General features: G+C 39.8%; 1 protein-coding gene across 4 annotated transcripts in view; it reads right to left on the reverse strand.

Moving 5' to 3' along the window:
- MGAT4B (alpha-1,3-mannosyl-glycoprotein 4-beta-N-acetylglucosaminyltransferase B) overlaps positions 1-20,818 on the reverse strand; it is a 1,742,611-nt gene that overhangs the window by 631,390 nt on the left and 1,090,403 nt on the right. For all 4 annotated transcript variants that reach the window (XM_044069458.1, XM_044069462.1, XM_044069459.1 and 1 more), the window contains exon 4: positions 8,685-8,818. In XM_044069458.1, the coding sequence (XP_043925393.1) occupies positions 8,685-8,818 (134 nt within the window). The remainder of the gene's footprint in view (positions 1-8,684; positions 8,819-20,818) is intronic.

Below are 20,818 nucleotides of genomic sequence, written 5' to 3' on the forward strand. Positions count from 1 at the left end.
ATGAAATGGGTAACAGCTTTTAAAGTGATTTGTTCTTCAGAGGGACACTGCTTCTGTCTACTTGGCAGCACTAAATGTTTAACCAGCTTTCAAAAGCTTTAAAAGTCAGTAATGTTTTGCATGCCTTCACTTTTTTCACTTTTTCTGTAACTTTCAGTACATGGAGCAGATAAAGTTGCAGGCACTGCAAAAACATTATGAAGTCGTCTCATGGAAAATAGCCCTAGTTGTCTCTTCTTGATGGGTAACGAGGTAAAACTCTAGAGCTTCATTCTTGTAGTGAATTTCTTTGCATCCATGTCTTGAACACATAAGCTGGCAATGACTGGAGACCCGATTATAGTCCTCTCACATTCTCTCTCTCCCAATATATATATATGTACAGAGAGAGGGAGTGTGTGTTTACTTATTTACATACACGTACATAGGAAATAATAGGCACATGAATACAGGGACCATATGATGCTTAGAATTATCCACCTTTAAGCTGACAAACTTAAAGGCACTGCTACAGTTTCCAAGTACACAAGTGTCATCTCCCGAATCGAGCAGGGTTGTAACACAACTACCTGGTGTAAATTTGTGTCTATCCATCCAGTCATCAAGACTAGCCTTAACGGCATGGCAACTTATTTGATAACCTAGCAGCACACTGACCTCGCAAGCGCTCTCTCTCTCTTTTTTTAATTTCTCCAAATCTTTTAGGTTTGCAATACTATGACAGGAATTGACCCCATTCCTAAGAAAAAATATGATTAAAGTTCACAAAATTAGTATTGTTTCAATCTTTGATATCAGTCAAAAGTGCTCTTCACAGCACTCGAAATGTGCCCTGTAATGACTCCTTCTGCAAATTGTATTGGGTTACATAGATTGATAACATATCTAAATATGACTGTAGATTCTTTTTTATAAGATCCATTGCTACAACTACTATTGGAACTGACTGGGTATCTTTATTCCACATTGCTCTCATTTCTGCCTGCAAATCCTGATATTTTATGACTATTTATGGTGTAGATTTAAGTCCTTTGTGCAGGTGTTTGTGCAGCCACTTGTTTTGCAAAGAAATAGATGGTCAAATAGGATTGGGTCTTTCGTGGCTCATACAGTAAGACATGGGTCACTTTGCAGCAACTGGCAGGCTGTTCAGTATGAAAATAGTGCTAATTTATCAGGATAGCTGAAGGACTGAAGACATTTAATTTTCTTGGTTAGAAATGTTGGGGCCTTTCCAGTGCAGCAATATGCTTGGATTTGTACATAAAAGGGCACTGTATTTGACGATGGGTCTGACAAGGGAAAAGTGCAGTGGTTGCTTGACTTTCTTAGATCTTGGGCAGCGCAGTGGTTAACGCTGTCACCTCACAGCAAGAGGTTCTCTGGTTCGATTCTCAGTTGGGGTGCCTTCTGTGTGGAGTCTGCATGTCCTCCCTGCATTTAAGTGGATTTCCTTTGGGTACTCCTGGTTTCCTCCCACATTCCAAAGACATACGTCTGGAGTGTTTCACACCGGGCATCAGCTGAAAATAGGCTCCATCTTAGTTGTACTTTCCTAGTCAACAAATGTTAATAAAATATTCCCTTGGAAGTTAACTAGGCCAGATAAAATTATTTCTTGACTATGGTGGAAACATGATTATCAAATGAGAGGATGCTAGCCACACAAGTACCTAGGTTCTCCTATGATTGTATCTGTCTAAAGAGGAGTACCATTTAAAATATATCAGGTGGGAACAACCTTTCAACCAAACAGTACTAATTTCATTCATTTTTTTAGGCCATTTTCGATACATTATATATGTGCAGATTCCAGCCCTCAGTGTCAGTGGATGAGCAGATAGTGCCCAGTTTGCTGTCATCAACAATCTAAGTCAAGAACACTTCTGATATGCTGGCTTGGATGTTTGGAAAATAAATGCCAAACAGGACAGGACCCAGAAATGATCCCTGTAGCACACTGCTAGTTACAAATTTACATTCATAGATGGAACCAGTAACGTTCACAACTTGGGATCTGCTGGATAGACATTTTTAAGTTGCCTATGCCTGCCTAAATGAGTTCTGCTATGATACATTCCATGACTTTGCATACAAGGTTGGTGAGGCTGATGGGTCGATAATTAACTGGGTCTGTAGATATCCGACTCCATTTTACATGGCATGAAGCATGTCACATAAAAAGGAGTTAGATCTGATGAAGCCTATTTGGGGAATACACACACACGCATGCATGCATATACATGCACGCACTCAGAGAGACAGATTTAAGCATATTAACAAAGCTGGATTTAATATCAAGAGGAAGTATACGTTTATTGCATCAGTTATGGTTCCAAAAAAGTTCCTTGGCCTGCTCCTCTAAGTCTATCAAAATTCTGGAAAACTATGAGGAAAATTAGACAAACTCTTCTAAGTTTACTACAAGGCTAGGATGACGAAGCAATGTTGAAAAGCTATTTGCTCACTCTATCATGCTGAAACAGAGTTCCAATAGGTCTTGTTTACAGTTTCCATTAATTAATCACTTACGTTGTACTGACATGCAGCTTAGCAAAGTTATCTTTCAGTGGAATTCCAAGAAAATCATCTTTAGCTCTACAAGTTCAAACACTAAATATGACAAAAAATGTCAGTTAAAATAAAATGACATACTGAAAAATACACCAACATTTTGAAAAAAAAGACATACAATTATAAACAAATACAGAAAACTCAGGCAATGATACATGGCAAACAATATCAGTTAATACACAAAGTAGATTTATAATTTATACTGAAAACACAACATTGCATACAAATATATAAAATTATAAAGAAATACAAGTTTAGGCAATAAACACTATCAGTGATGAGGAATATTATCTTGAACTATTTTCTATATCCATATTCTAAGGATGTTATAGAAATATTAACAGTAACCATTATCACATTTTTTAACATCAGAAGCTTTAGGTAGCACCAGAAATGGTGCTAATCAACAGCCGAGCCAATACTGCTTCAAAAAAAATGTGCTGCCTCTACATAGTTTCATTCTACATGGGTGTAGGAACAAGACAGAAGTTCAACTACCAATGAATGAATGATGTACTAACACAACATCTAATTACATGTATTACCTCAAATTTGGCTTTGGTAGACTATTTGTCCTCTGTGCTGTTTGTTTAGTTTAATGAGAGTGCTTTTATCCTTCTGGGTGCTGCACCTCCTACTTTTTGCCATGATTTCCTTCCTCCTGTTATGCATCCGATTGATTTTGTGATCCCACCAGGGCGGCTTGTTTTTTGAGTTAGTTCTCTACCTCTTCCTGGTGGGTACAGCTGCCTCTATGCAGCTATTAACATGCTTGTACAGGCTTTGTGTGAACAGTTCTGCAAATACATGTTACAGTATTATACTGTAAATGAAATCCTGTCAGGTTCTCCTACTGTTCTTACTTTAAAAAGAAAGCTAAAAAAAAGGCAAGTCTATTTTTAATCACTAAGTGAGTAGACACACTCGTCCTTGTAAAATGAAAAACATTTCTCCAGAAGCTTATGTCCGTTGGAGTGACCTCAAGAGGCTGGAAAGAATTGCCCAATGACACAGAGCCATGAAAGATCTTTAAATAACTCAGGATTCAACACCATTTGGTCTGTTCGTGTGGGAAGACAGGCAATGAGGAATTACATTAACCTACATACAATGAAGAATTATTTTTCCCCATTTATTTGCCAGAGAATCTGCTAACAAAACTTAAAGTAAAACATGAACTTAATTATTCAAAGTGCAACTAAAAATAGTGTTTTTTGGTAGCAAGTTAAGTGACAAATAACCTTCAAGACTTCAAAGATTATCAGTGAAAAATGACCACTACCAGCCTCGGCCCAAACCAAAGCACTTCTTAGAGAACGTCATGGAACATTAACATATTTCTGTTTAACTCTGGTGAAATACAAATCAGAGTTTGGCATGCAAGAATGAGTTCCATGGGACCAATATTGTATAACTAAAATATTCTCCTTTATTGAGGACTATTCAAAAATAGGCATGATTTGAAATAAAACTGCATTTTACCACAAAAATCAAAGGAGGAGAAGAAAAAGAAAACTGCACTATAGACTAAAGTTCGGATAATCAGAATGACAACAGACGTACAGCACTGAATTAGGGGCAGTTATCTGTACTCCTGCCAATATTTGTTATATGTTTTACTTGTTTTCCAGAGTAGGGCACTGATCTTCACAGACCTTTTTCAGACTCAGCCCAAGAGTGGTGACAATATTAAACTATTAAATTATTGGTGTAAGACAATATTACAGTTCTGACATCAAACTTATGATTTTCTGGACTTCAAGAAACTTAACTTCTGTATCACCATGTTATTTCATACCACCCATATATGTATCAAGACAATAGTGAAAGAAGTTAATGACTCTGACTTGCTCTGACTGTAAGGGGAAGCTTATTCCAAAATCTTGCATGGTGTTGCATACTGTATCCATCACTTTTTAATAGTATTAACATTTTTAGAAATAATTCATTCACACACACACATGCAGCTGCTTTTGGACTATTTCCACGTAACACCCGTAGCTCCTTATGGCATCATCATAACATTTGGCACTAAATTCCCTCATCAAGCAATTTTACCAACTAATGACAAACAGCAATTAAAAGGGCAGGATGTGTGGAACAAACATACTTATCTGGGAAGCACTGAGGTAGAGACATTAACCATTGCTGTTGCTTATGTATATTTTCATATTTACATTACTGTTTTCTGACATGACTTAGCTACATGTTCTTTATGGGCACTGTGTCATATGTTAGGCTTGGACACAGAGGAATACACTGTTACTGTCACAGTATAACTTGTTGCACTGGAGGTATTGTTAGATGCTTGTTTAACATTATGGAAGCATGCGATATTTCCAGATTTTCAGCAATACTGCCTACACCATGTAATCACCAGCTATTGCATGGCATCTGATGAAACCTTACACGGTACTGAAGAAAACTACTGTTGATAACTATACTGTAGATTGCATACCTTGAGAGATAATTGAGTGTTATCTACACAGTCAATTACGCATACCAGCATCATGTTTAACATCTCAAAAAGGCACCAAAAAATAATTTCTTGCAATCACAGGAAAGACAAACCTTGCCGAAAAAAAGTACAGCTATAGTGTCTGCACTGTATGGTTTTCCAAGATATGAAAATTTGTTTGTGGAAGAGACTACATAAAAATGAAGTATTTTTAGATTATACTATATTTTGACATTACTGCAAAACTTTGAAAGTATTAACTTATCATTGTAGAGAACAGATTTTGATAGTAAATTTTGTTATAACTAGCATTTACTGTTCACAGAATATTTATATTTTTCGGTATTTGTTTTTAAATTTGATTTTCAAGAATTGTTCAGAAGTGTGAGGATATAAGTAGGTTGCTGGGAGTGTGACATTCCACATCTGATAAGTGGAAATGAGTTGCATTCTCCAGGCTGGTATTGGCTCACCTGAGTTGAGTGTTCAGAAACAGACATACTAACAGAACCAGATCACAGCGTCTATATCAGATGATCGAACGTTTAGTTAAGTGAATAACTAAACATCGATCACTAATAATCGCACACACAAAACATCGAACGTCAGTTTCCACTCAGGGAAACAATGCCGTTGCCCAAAAAAAAAATAAATAAACACAAATGAAGTGGGGGGGTTTTGCCCCCCACACCCCTCTAACTAAATATACAACTCCGAGATCTCTCCACATTGAAGCAAGGGCAAACACCGCACAACGGTCAAATGACTTGTTTCCCTGAGTGGAAACTGCTGTTTGTGGTTGTGTGTGTTCGATTATTAGTGATTGACATTTAGTTATTCGATTAACTAAACGTTCGATCAACTAATATAGACGCAGATCACATACTGTCTTATCAAACAGGCAGAGAGGTTGCTTCTAAGTATGCCTACTCTAATCAGAATAAAATAAGACATGTGGAAGCTGTTCCAAATAATTCAAGTTTTTCAGGCTATGAGTGTTCCAGTAAGTTGTACCAGATGGCTTGTCCAAAGGCTGCCCAGCACAGTGCTGCATTCATTAATAATTCAAAGCAGTATGGTATAAAGTATACAGTGATCTTTCTATTTTTATAACAATACAGCTATGGGCTATACCTTTGAGGAGGTGCACACTGGCCAAAGTTAAAACTGTTGTTGAATATCCAGGTTATTGTACTCGGTGTCATTGGGGGGGGGGGGGAGCCTATTCCAGCACAAGCAGCTATAAAGTAGACAACTAGTCCTACATAGGATGCCAGTCCACTGCAGGATAAACATATGCAGTTTATGCACTGTTACAAGCAATTTGGAGGATCACCAATTCACCTACAGTATATGTCTCTGGAATGTGGAAGGAAATCAGAGCACCTGAAGAAATAGATATGGACATAAGGATATGTGGACTTCCTAGCCCTGAGTAGCATCCTGCCATCACCCAGAATGATACCACAGTACAAGGACAAAATGACTGACTTCAACAACTGGCTAAGCTTCTGGTGTCATTCTAAGGGGATCCAGTATCTGTCTGCCTGGGATGACATGATCAACAGACCACGATGCTTTGCCAGTGATGGCCTGCACCGGTCGCCCTTGGGAGTATGGATACTGGCCAAGGTTCTTGCCACCCCTATAGTTCCTTTTTTAGGCAAGGTTCAAATGACAAATTCACCACCGTAACAGGTACAAGCAAGCAAAATCTGAGGGTAATGCTACTCAATGCTAGAAGTCTAAACCTCAAAATGCATTAACTCGAGGCACTCCTTAAAATGGAGAACATTGACATCTGTGCAGTGATAGAGACCTGGTTCAAGACTCCAGAGAGCACCCCTGCATTACCAGGCTATAATTCATACCACACCCTTTGGCCACCTAACCTGGACCGAAACACTAAAGTCGGAGGCGTGTCCATATTCATTAAGGATATCCACACCTCCAGGCTAGTTGCTCAGCATAATGCATCTGAGATTATCCAAGTGCAACTAACTCTGGGTAAGACCACAACCCAAATTGTAACTTGCTACAGATCCCCCACCATGCCCCAAGATTTCCACTCCTCATTTCTTGATACACTAGAACATATTAGGATATAACCCAACACCCTCATAATGGGCAATTTCAACTACCCCACCATTACCTGGGAAAACTACTCATGTACTAAGTCTTTTGCTCAACGTTTTCTGGAATTCATAAATTCCAATGCCTTGGATTAACTTATCCACACCCCCACCAGGGGCAGCAATATCCTAGACATGGTCATTACCAACATGGGCGACTGTTGCTCCACACCAGAGGTCAGTTCCTCATTGGTCAGATCCGACCACAAGCTAATCACCCTAGACATCCACATCCCGCCCCCACCTACGATTTTGGTGACTGCCTCAAAGAAGTCGATCAGGTTCAGGAGGCATGATCTGCCTTTCACAAACCTGAACTGGGTGGGATCCAGAGTTTGGAGGTTACCAATGTCTTTGTTTATGAGTTTCATGATGATACGTTCCATGGCCTTGCAGACCACGCTCTTCAGACTAATAGGTCGATAGTTCCTGGGATCAGTGGTGGCTCTCCCTTTGTGGAGTGGGACAACTGTTGCTGTGGGCACAAAGCCTGATGCAAGGCTATTATTGAACATGGTGCTTAAGTGGGGAGCCACTTCGTTCTGAAGTTCGTGTAAAACGCAGCCTGGGATGTTGTCCGGTCCCATGGATGCTGTGTTTTTGGATTTAGAAAGTGCAGCTTTTATCTGCATAGTTGTGATTTTTCCTGTTACAGATATGGGCCCTTTAGGGGTGAGGGGGGGGGGGGGGTAAAGTTAGCACTGAACCTATCTGCCAGGATGTTGGCAATATCAGTTGGTTCTGTAATTTTCGTGCCGTTGTGCTGTAACTCAGAGCAGATCTGGGTGTTGCCATCAAGATTCTTGACACAGCTATAGAATGCTTTGTGGTTGTCATTAGAATTAGTGGCGATTTTCTTTTCGTAGCTAGCTTTGGAGGATCTTATAAGGGATCTCAACTTCTTACTGAGGCTGACCAGGGAGCTCATCCACTCATGGGATTTTACTCTCTTTTGCAACAGTTTCTTCCTTCTGTTGTACAGTTTATGTCAGGGGAGCACCAGATTGGCTTCCTTTTTTTGGAGGATAGCGTCTTGGTTCTGTTTGGGATAGCACGGTCCATGCACTCGTGTAAGTGCTTATAGAGTGCATTTGTGTAGGATTCAGCAGTTGTAACTGTATTGTCCATCTGCATGGGTATCATGAAGTTCACCACTTCTGTCTTAAGAAGCATGAAGTTGGCTTTGGAGAAATTTTTTACTGTGGTTTCCTTAATGGGGATGGGGGTGGGATGTGGATATCAAGGGCGATTAGCTTATGGTCGGATCGGACAAACGAGGAGATTACTTCAGCTGTGTTATACACGTCTTGTATTCCCTCTATAAAATACAGATTCTACAAATAGTGTCTAGCAGTAAATATGTATGTCTTATCTAGACATGCAGTTGGCCCTGTTTGTGGAAGTGAAAGAACATCTGTAGTGCTTTCACATTTTGAAACCTGTAGTAAATACTCCGTGCCAAACATTTCTTCATATCCATATCAACAAAAGTATACAAAAACTGGCAAGTTGAACCTTACCTCAGCAATGAGCACTACGATAACACAGTCCTCTTTTTCTGCAGGATTCAGCTCAGAGATCAGGGAGTTTAGTGTGTCTGTTAGGTAGGAATGCACTTCTCGTTTTACACTTGGGATTCCCATAACTATAGACACTATAATAAAAAAAAATGGAAAGAGGAAAATAAGACTTGTGGAAAAATGCAGACAAAAGACATTACATCAGTTTGTGTTTTCTAGTTTTGTGTAGCAACTATGCAACTTTCTGCTTGAAAAGAAAATGAAAAAAAGAGGTTAAATAAAAACAGAGAACATCGTACAAGAAAATGGAAGTGGCAAAGGTGATGGCTGAGGTATTTTTACATGATTTTTATATGTGAGAAATAACGAGGCACAAGTACTGATAAACCAATAGTAATATAATATTTTACATTTTGCTCATTTCATATAACAATAATAGTTTACTGCTAGTCATAAAATACCAAACAAGCAAATGAAAATGGAATTCTTACTGTCACTTTAACAGTTACTAATAAGAACCAGGAATTATTTTACTTTCTCAGTTGACTTATGAGACAACCTCAACTCTTTCTATCTACTTCAGCATTCTTATCTAAACCCCCTGCTCACATGGAACATGAGCACCCTATGCCAATATATGCCAAAGCAAAAGTCAGCGGCAGCCCATACCAACCCATATCACATGCAGTGAGAACACTGTCATTTCACACCATCGTATATGACGAGCATCTTATGCCAGTAAACTCCCATCACATGCCTTCAACACCCAATACCAATGCGTGCTGCCACATGTCATAAGCATCCAATGCATACCATCTCATCACATTCCACATTAACAAAACACAATACCTTATGCAAATGCATGCTATCAGATAACGTCACACTAACACGCACTATATGCCAACGCATACCATCACCTCAAATATCAGGAGCACCCATGGCATGCCACAAGCACCGTATACCAATACATACCATCAAATCAAACATCAGGAGTACCCACGGCATGGCATGAGCACCCTATGCCAATACATACTATCGTGTCAAATTTCAGGAGCACCCTATGCCAATGCACACATCACATCAAATACAGAATCAACGGTATGCGTTACAGTATGTGTTGGGTGTGATTCAGTTTTTAATCTTTTACATAAAAAATGCAAGATACAAAAATGCAAAAACTTCAAAAGATTTAATTGGCATGCAATAGACCATTGTTAAATTTGAAAGATAACAAGGAAAATGAGTGAAAGTGGTGTAGCTGATAGTGTTGTCACCTTACAGTAAGAGGTTCACTGGTTCGATTTTCAGCTAGGGTGGCTGCTATGCAGAGTCTGCATGTCCTCCCTTTGTTCACATGGGTTTTCTCTGGGTGTTCCGGTTTCATCCCACATTCCAAAGACATGCTAGGTAGATTAGATACTCTAAATTGCCCATAGGCGTACGTATGTGTTGTGGAAGAACTACCGTAGCAGAGCTAGTCATCCAGCGGTGTAAACCTTGGCTCTAGATGATTGTCACTGTTGAAGTGACACTCCAACTCCATGTGCAAAAATGGGAAAAGGCGTTGTGATGAACAGACAGAGACGAAATGCCACATCAGGTTAAATGTTAGTATTTATCCAGGATTAAATGAATCCATTAATTGCGTTTTGAAACCCAAAGACTGAAGGAATATAAATAATGATATATTTAGGTGGGAATATAATTTTATATATATATATATATATATATATATATATATATATATATATATATATATATATATATTTATATGTTTGTTCTATGAACTGCTCTAGTCAATATTCTTATCAGATTATTTATGTTGCTTTTTGCAGTGTTTTTATTAAGCATGGTGTGGTAGTTTTGTGATGGAGTATTTGAGCCACATGGCAGTTTGATACAAAAAATTTGCTTTTTTTAGGTCTTTTAGTCTGATGAAGTCTTCCGTGAAGAACAAAAACACTTACAATAATTGTATTATGTAATCGCGTTACAAAAGCATCTGCTATTTTCTGCAACTTGCTTGCTTAGCATTTTTTTCAACTTCAAGAAGTCAGTAGAACTCTCTTGTTTTTCAACAGTATCCCACGCCAATGATGCCAACACATCACATGCCATGAGCACCTTCTGCCAACGCACATTACCACATCAAATGTCAGGAACACATTACAGCAATTACACCATCACATCTTATGCCATAAGCACCCTGTGCCAATTCACACTATCTGTTTCACTAGCATTCTATGCCAGTGCATGTCATCATATACATGCCACATGCACAAAAAAAAAAAAACACACCTAGACCCTGATCCTGCTAGTTTGCCCTCAACCATTGTGGGGGCACCACCCTACAAATCAAGAAATTAAATTATTTGATGCCTTAACTTCTTCTTCTTCTTCTTTCGGCTTTTCCCGGTTAGGGGTCGCCACAGCGGATCACCTTGTCCGCACATTGAATGGCAGTGGAGTTTTACGGTGTCGAGTTGCCAGCCCGGCGCCCAACCTTCCACAGAAGGCACACTCACACGCACACCTAGGGCCAATTTAGAGTGTCCAATCCACCTGCAGCATGTCTTTGGGATGTGGGAGGAAACCGGAGCACCCGGAGGAAACCCACGCGACCACAGGGAGGACATGCAGACTCCACACAGAAGGCACCCCAGCCGAGGATCGAACCTGAGAACCTCTTGCTGTGAGGCGGCAATGCTAACCACTGCACCACCGTGGCCGCCCATTTGATGCCTTAACTAATATACAAATATATACCTGCCAGAATAAACAAGGATCTCCAACAGCAGTGGCAAGATGCTGAGGCAGCCCAAGCATGGGATAGTATTTGAGACCTATGAAAAAGCATCTCTGTAGTTTAACAATACAGTAAAAGCACATCTGCTATATCTAACAAACAAACCTTCCTTTGTGTACCACTGAATGAGCTGAAATTTATGCAGTAAATCCACCACATTGGAAGAATGTGGATAACAGACAATGCCGATGTTAAGTACAAAGGTATCAAATGAGGCTGGACACATGGAGGTGCAATCCAGATAATAAAGTTTCATAAATGAGTGAATTAATGAGCAGTTAGAGAATGAGTTTACTGTACATCAGTACCCTGACTGGAGAACAAGCGTTCTCCAGCAGGGTTATTAATGTACAAGTAATGCCCAGTGAAAAAAAAAGTCCACCACTTCACGGCAGCTTATCAAGCTGCTGTGGAGCTCGGACTGAGAAAAACAGAACAGCCGCCATTATTTTATGCTCACTAAGCAGCACTTTTGCTGTTTAGTGAGAGTAAAATATAAAAAAGAAGACAACTAAAAAAAAGAAGGGTGTGTGTCTCTGTGTTTGAGTCTATGTGTGCATGTCAGTGAAAAATGAAAGTGAGCGAGCCGTTATTTTATATTCGCTAAGCAGCGCTTTTGCTGTTTAGAGAACGTACAATAAAAAAAGAAAATAAACCGTGTATGTGAGTAAGAGAGAGAACGATTGATTGATCAAAACAGAAAAGTGTGTGTTGTGTTCATGTTTCTGACTGCATTTGTGCATGAATATGTGCATGAAAGCAGAGAGAGTGTATATGTGTGTATGTGTGTGTGTGTGTGTGTGTGTGTGTGTGGTGAATATGAGCCATACTTTCCACTGAAAATTCTGTAGTTTCAAATATAAAAACTATTATTGCATGTTATGTCTGGAGATTTTCTCTCTGGTAGACAATGGAAAATGGGACTTCCTAGTTGGACATTCCTGCTTAAGAAATGTGATTAAAGAAAAGAGATAACCAAGTAATTTCTAGATTTTCTGGAAACATTTCTTCAGTTATGACAGATATTTCTCTATCTTGTTACTGTGTAATATCTTGATGTCAAGTAAATAACCTAGAAACACAAGATGAATGGTTTGGCCTCATACATGTTTATATTCAAACCAAGATCTCTGTAGAAGCAAGGGCTTACCATCTGACATGCAGATCACTGTAGGATCATAGGATGTTACTAGGCTATTGGCCCTGAGGTCCTTACAAGCCTAGCCAAGAATTTAGTTCATCTTATTAGCATTAAAGCTGTACTGTCTATATACAGTACATACACCAATCGCACATTTATTGCACTGTAGTGGTTTTGCTTGTAAGAACCATCAGCTGCAATGGGTAAATGTAGAAATTATGGGAGACTTGTATCCCTGTACAGCTCCTGTATAAATACAGTCACACATGCAGTCTGTGTAGGGCTGCATAATGGGAACAAGGTGACTGGAGTATGACTGCCAACAGGCAGAGAAAACCCTCATTATCGACTACGTGAGGGACGACTCCCTTGAAGTTGGAATGTTTAGGTTAATATCTCAAACAGTTCAGCTTTCCTTCTTGTTAAGGGTTAGCCTCCCTGGTAAAACAGTTTACTTCACAAACACAAGGTTTGATTTTGTGTGTGTGTATGGGGAGAGAATGGGCTGTATGTAAAATTGTTTCACTTGCATCGTTTTTGTATGTGTGTGATATAAAATGCTTCCTCCAACACCATTAACACATACTACAGCAAGTTTGAAACATTAGGCAGAGGAAACATTTTACATTAAAAATATATTAAAAAAAATAATATAGTACTTAAATAAACAAGTGAAACACAACAATTTTACAGAGAGCCCATTCTCTAAGCAGAATAATGCCCTCCAGGGTGTGTGCTAATATGTAATTAACCCCCTTCCAGGGGTGTAGAGGCCCTCTGCCTGCGGCGTCCAGCCTCATAACACCCCTGGACTGGCGTTAATTACACATTAACACACACTCTGACAGGCATTATTGCTTGCATATTTACAATGGAAACATTTTCTAAGAAAGTACCGGAATCAGACATTCCTCTCTTGCAGTGGAATTTTGACATCAGAATTTTCTATTAGATGGTGAGTTGTTTGACGGCAAAATGATAATGCAGCCGGGAATCTACTTCGTAAAGATTTGCCTGGTAACTACCAGCATTTATCACACCAAATTACTGTTCCATCCACCTAAGCTTTTAATCCAATACAGTTAAAATCTGTGCTGGTGAAGCACATCAAAGTTGTAATGGGATCCAACACACCCTACTGTCATAAAGAAAAACTGAGATCAATGATATGGCGTAGGCTAAGTTTAGCAATCCCTTTTGGAAGGGAATTTGGGTAGGGCTTGAAGGACAAACTCTAAAAGACCAGGTTCCCTAAGCATACATTAATTTAATTTAAACTTGTTATCGATAGTAGAGCTTGATACCAGTGGGCCATTTTCAAGTCAGCCCAACAGTGGTGGGGTGAAAGTTAAATTAAACTGCGAGCAGAAGTGAGCACCACTAAAGCACTTTCCAAGGTACGAACTGAACTGCTGATGAGCCAGGGGATTGAGTCCAGCAATCATGACATTTCAGATCCTACAGAATGAATGGGTCTTCAAAGGAGTGCAGAGATGTACAAACCTTGTTATGGTATTGTCTGACCAACCAGTGTTGTTCTCACGGTCTTGCATTCTATAAGGATATTTGTTTGTGTCTTTCGGCTTTTCCCAGTTAGGGGTCGCCACAGCGGAACTCCGGTCCGCTAATGACTGGTAGTTGATTTTTATGTGCCGAGTTACCAGCCCTGACGCACAACCTTCAACGAAGGTACACCCATTCATGCATGTCTCCACGCAAAAGACGCTCTAGCTGTGAATCGAACCGGACAGCGTCTTACTGTGAGGCGACAATGCTACCACAGCACCACCACAGCGGATCGCATTCCATATGGATAAAATGCGCAGAAACAGTTTACAACTGCTTGACAATAAACTGAGGCTTACATAAAGATACATGAGAGATGACAGAATCATGCCCAAATATACTGGACAGGTACTGGGGACTGCTCATTCCAAATTAGAATGTTTTCCACTTGCTAAAGTACCTGTGTGAGGTAGAAGGCTTTTTGCAGTGCCAGTAACTTCTGTCACCATTGTTGAAAGTCTATAACATGATAACAGGTACTTCAGCAGCTAGGCCCTGTTGTCAAGCTACATATCACCCCAACCATTGAGAGCAAATCATTGTATTGACAATGGCTTGTGTTACTTGTCTTTCTTTTGTGGAGCTTTTTCCCCAAGACTCTGCAGAAAAAAGGATTTTAAGTCACTCAGACGATAAAGGTTAACCAATTCAAACAAAGCAAGAGAATTTCCTGTAATACCAAGTAAGGGAAAATCTGAAACCACACTCATTTGGCTACCAGAGAACAAGTAAAAGCATCTTTCTCTAAACTTTGCAATGACATCTGTACTCAAAATGAATGGAAAAAGAGGAACACAGCAATCTCCTCTGCAATGGGATGGAGACTACATCCACTGAGAACTTTCTGTTGTCTGCTGTACCAAGGAAAAGGTGGGAAATGTCATTCTCTTATGTACTAAGTGGAACACTCTGGAGTACTCCTTTTTAGGAGATTCAATCCAAGCATGGCACAAAAACATCAACTCCTGGATAGGACTGGAGAGGGAGTTCTGCAAGTACGTCAGTTCATTAATTTTGCTGGAATGTGAAATCCTGAATGGCAGATATTCTGTCTATGGCTCACTGCTAGACACCAATCCCCTCTCTGCAAGGGGTACAACTGTCTGTCCTGCTGCTTGTTTGAATACAAGACAATGAATTGGTAGTTAGAGTGAGTTATGATAGACTAAAAGCAGGTTCCTCTCAAAGACTTAAGGGCTGCATAAAACTACAATTATGTGAAGTGGACCAGACCCCCCCCCCACTCTCCACAAAGGATGGGTCACATTCCTTGAATTTGGGAGGAAGTAAGGCAAACTCTCCATTCCACCACCCCACCAGAGAGGTACACATCAGAACTGGTGATAGGTGACTTTTAGGAACGGAGGGCCCACATAAATATTGGAGAAGGAGGCCTGATGATTAGAGTATAACATCCAAAAACTCTTGAGTACATGACATTTGAGCCCCTGAAATCTCACATTCCACTGCAACATCCACATCTGGAGACATGAAATCATACTATGAAGATCAGGATGCCCACCCAAGCCCCAACAGTAAAGAATGGTCTGGGATTTGACCCATCACTTCATCTAGTTAAAAAAAACTTTTAACACTGACCTCCTTTCAAATTACATCTGCACCCTTAAAACACATACCATTAAATGACTACTTCTTAACTTTCTACAAGAATAGCAGTCATCTGAACTAAACTTAACTTCCTCAGTGCCTTTCACTTAACACTTTTCACCTCAGCACCTCTACCTTCCTCATCAGCTCTTACCTAGCTCTCCTTCCCATCCTCATTCTTCTTTTTTTTTTTTTTTCCATAATAAATTTTTATTGAAATATATTTTCCAAAAACATTACAAAAATACAATAAACATCACACACATAATACACTATAACTACTACAAACCATTTATACAATATCTACATGAAATGCTTCCTATATTTAATATATTCCTAAAATCAGTATCATGCTAATATAATATTGAAGACCTTTTCCCATATAGTTGTGTGACATCTTTCTGCTAACCTACCATAGGTTTTTCAGCCTACTTTACTTTCCTCAAATGTCTTCTGAAACACTTTATGTTAGATTAGCTTGACAGGAAGAAACCAGCCTCCTTCCTGCTGTTCAAGCGTATGTCACATTCACCATCCAAGCTACCTCTTTCTTTCAGTTTTCATCAGTCTCAGCACTTTTGAAAGTTTCTGCAGATTCTCTCCACCACCCATTCTAACTGTCCAATTCATAAGTGTATAACCACGGTGAAGTAGTATGTTTGGAGGATCCAGGGAGTAATTAGTTTCGACTGTCTGCCTGTGATTCTCCTCTGTCCTTTCCTGTATATATTTCCTCTTCATGTCTCTCTGACATGATCCTATGGACCATAATCATGTCCCCATCTCTTCTTGGTTCTTACTGACAAGCACTGCAGCACTGTCATAAAACTTCCCATATAGACACTGGACTCCTTCCAGCAGTCTGATGTCCTTTTCCATTTATAGCCTCCAAATCTGCAAATGGTACTCAGATGTAAACTGATCATGGCCCTTCTGAAAGGGAGCATTTTCTCCTTGCTTCTGGTCTTATCCCCTTAAAGATGCACTCCAATGTGATGCTGGGTATTGCCACTGCTTACCCACCTCAGTCACTCTGCTCCTGATGGGTCAAAGTCTAGGTCTGATCAACACCCTTCCCTGCTCTGCTACCATCAGCTCCCATCTCTGTAGCTAACATTTGACACAATCATTGTTAGCAACCAAATGAAGTACCCTGCTTATCTGCAAATCACCTTAACTGATTCCTTCCTGCCCACCTTGCTAACGTTTCAAAATCCTTCCTTAGACTCTTCCTCCATTTTCTACTGCTGGATAATGTGGGATCTTTACTCTACTTAGTTATCAACAGAGAGACTGATCTTGGTCTCTATTCCCTCATTATCCTACGACAAACACAGTGAAAGGTACTGGATCAAAAACAGACCCAAATGATACTCCTCTAATAGCCTTCCTTATTCCTGATATCTTCTCTCTCACAACCTTCTATGACCTACTATTCAGCTGTGCAACAAACCAATTCCCCTGTCCTGGCCATAACTTAACACATCCAGTTTTCATATCTGCCACCTGAGTAGGGCTTGATCAAAGACTAGGAACTACAAGCAGAGCATACCTACATGTAATCAGCTGTCAAGCTCACCTTCAACTCAATCATACCTGTTGGTCTCTGTCAATCTATCCTTTGTTGACTGCTTTAAGTCCCACTAGGTTAGTGGCCTTTTTTCAGGGGAAATTTAAGGTGGCATTTCTACTACTAAAGGAAAATCAGGCAAGGCATTAGGGAACATTCCCTAGTCTTTTCGATAGGTGTTGTGGGATCTTTTACATCCACCTGAACTACCACTAACTCAAGCAGATGGGTCCTCTGTTAAACATGTCATCCAAAGAATGACACACTCAGGAATGCATCAACCTCCCTTATGCTGCACGGCAGTGACAGCAATCTATTTACTTGGTGCTGGACCTGAACTTGCATCCTTCTGCATCAAAGGCAAGTGTACTACCTGTTGTGCTATGTGATATATAGCAGTCATAATACTCTTCTTGGGCAAGAATCCAAGTTGACTGCTGTCCTGGAAACTGCTGAGACGGCTGTCTTCTAGAAATGCTGCCAGCCTTTCCCTCAAGACTCTCTTCCCTGCTTTCCCTGTTACTACTGTTAAAAAGGACTGCAGTTCCAGACAGCTTTCCAGATTCCCACTTGTACAAGGGATCACACCTGCTATCTTCCAGCTCTCAGATACTTCTGCATTAGTCAGTGATCTGCTGAAAAACCTTTATCGGGGGGATTTCTGTACAATGACCAGACTTCCTAAGAACTCTCTCAGTAGCCACACCTGGTCATTGTACTTCATCCTCTATAAACTGCCTCCCTCCCAAAGTATCATTCCCTTGCATTGCAGTAACCTCTGTTTTTCTCAGTCTTCTGTAAATGCCCTCACATTTTTGCTTAACCTGGACAGATCTGTCTCTCTTTGCATAGCCTGTACAGATTTCTCTCTCCATTCCTCCATTCTGATATTTGTCATGAAAGTCTTGTTCTCCTTTCTAATCCATTCTTCCAACATGAGATTTTTGCTGCCTTCACCACCTCTGTTGCCCTTCTGTTGGTCTCCTCCACTTCCCCAACCCATTCTCTCTACCTCTGGTACTCCTTGTCTTTTGACCTAATTGCTACCCACATATTTGTCTCTCCACACCGTTATCTTTTTTTCCTCTTGTACAGATATCTGTACACATCCCAGAACAGACTTTCCCTGACATATTCCCATTGTTTACACCCTCACTGAGTTGCCTACCTTTCCATTCTTCATCTGACTGCTGATTCTAGAGGATTCCAGGCATTAATGGGTGTGACCACCTAACAACCAAACTCCAAGTAGGGGAATGAGCTAACATCAATATGAAAATGGTGGCATGGTACAATTCACAAATTATAATCTCTTACAATATTTTGATGACTGTACCATGGTAACCACTGAATACTGCCCTGACCCAAGCAAGACATTGGGGTGCACCAAACTTCAGTTTCAAGTTTGTTAAAGTGCCTGCAACCATGCATTGTATAACAAAATAACTCAAAAATGCAAGAGATACACTAAAAGAATGCACCAAAACAGAAAAAACAGCGTAAAACAGAAAGTAAAACACATAAAACTAGATAACGTATTTTGGAATACCAGCATACCAGGCAGGCTAATGGCAGTGTGGCAGTAACTACTTTAATCAGCAGTGGACTGTTATCATTTTCAAGGAATATAGCATAATTACTGGGTACCTGTTAGATGATCGAAAGCCGAAAATGTCAACCATCAAAATGCTGAATATTCAAGAAGGTCTATAAATGTTGCTAGCTCATTTCTCAGATCTCGGTACCACTGGGAGTGGGGTTTGGCCCTTTCTTTATTGCAGTGTGACCTCTGAGTTGGTATATATGTATGCATGTATTTTATATATATATATATATATATAAAATTAGCAGTCGGTGCAGGTGGGGGATTCATGTTTTATGCTTTTTAGCGCGTTGATATTCTGAGTATTCAATATTGCGCATTCAATGTTTTGAACATTGACTATTTGTGCAGTTGACATTCTGACACAGATCCTATAATTAGTAACCCCAGGGACCAGGGAGTAATAAGAGTGTTTACATTAGCATGGACATGGAGAGTTCAAAGAATGCTTGTGCACACATCTTATAGGCATCAACATTTTCAGCTGAATTTTTCTTTGCCAATATGATAGATGGGACTGTCTCCATGCTTCCCCTTGGTCAGTTTGCAGTTGCCAACATTTGCATTAGCCAGTCATCATACAGCCAACCCCCTGGAATCCAGAATTCCAGTTGCATATATTCTAGATATGATAGACACTTGTAAGTTTACTTGTATTCATACCAAGTACTCAGACTAATTGTTTAATCAAATTACCATCAACTGACTGTTCAAATGAAATGGAATTTATTATACAGTGAACCCCCCTCACAAATACCCAAACAAAAGACAAAACCAGTCAAGACTGTTTTTGTTCATTGTGTAGCTACTACATATGCTGCAAGGTAAACCCTCTGCATTTAGCAGTTAACTGTTTAAGCTATTGTATGGATAAAATAATTCTATGGAGTAAATATTTATCATCCATGAACAAGAAACTTTAATTAATACAGTAATACCAGGTGCACACATTCCATATGATGTATTACATATTCATTTATAATATACAATAAATGTTTAGCTATTACTACATGCTGTAAAGCTTTATACATTCTGACTGTTTAGAATGCATTTTTGGAAATGTATTTATTTGTGGGCTGCCACCAAAAAGGCATTATGCTCAGTCAAACTATCTAGTAAATAAATGCAAATATAAATATCCAGGCTACCAGTTTAATGACTTCCTTAACCATCTCCACAAGCAGGAACAAATTACATTCTGGAGTACAGAGCACTCCCACAGTAATTTTCTGAGATAGGATCTAAGAGGTCTTCTTGCATGGTTTGATCACCCTCTTGGATGGTAGACACCAGCTGCTCATCATCCAGGTTAGGAAATGCACAGTTTCTTCTCTTGTATGGTCATAGCTACCCATTTTATTTTCTTCTTTCTTTGAAATGGTTTCAGGATCCTTTTAGCCATAACAAAGGACAGACTGGCAATGAGATGGCCTGGTGGGCCATCATCTACCCGAGTCACTAGGCCCTGCTGACTGTAGAGGGAGGTATGTGAAGAAGAGTCCTGAGACCTCAGTATGACTGCTGGCCTACTACTGGTTGAAGCAAAGGACAACTGTCTGGGATCAGGTAGGTTGCAAATACACTTTGGTCAGTCATTATCTGTGCATCTTGTCATTCAGTGATCAAGATGATGGGTGAGAGTCCAGACTTTGTTAGCTGAGACAAAAATCAACACGTGCAGGAACCATAGAACTTATTCAGAAATACATTTCTCTACAAAGGCTTAAATGGGACCTTCCCTCTGTTTCTCTGGACTACTACAAGTGCAGCAGTAAAGCCCTATACAGGGCAGCAAGATCCATTTGTGTTATTTATTTATTTATTTTTTTAATTCGGCATG

Source organism: Protopterus annectens, chromosome 4.part0 (assembly GCF_019279795.1).
Source record: "Protopterus annectens isolate FY-2018-M chromosome 4.part0, PAN1.0, whole genome shotgun sequence".
NCBI classification, from domain to species: domain Eukaryota; kingdom Metazoa; phylum Chordata; order Ceratodontiformes; family Protopteridae; genus Protopterus; species Protopterus annectens.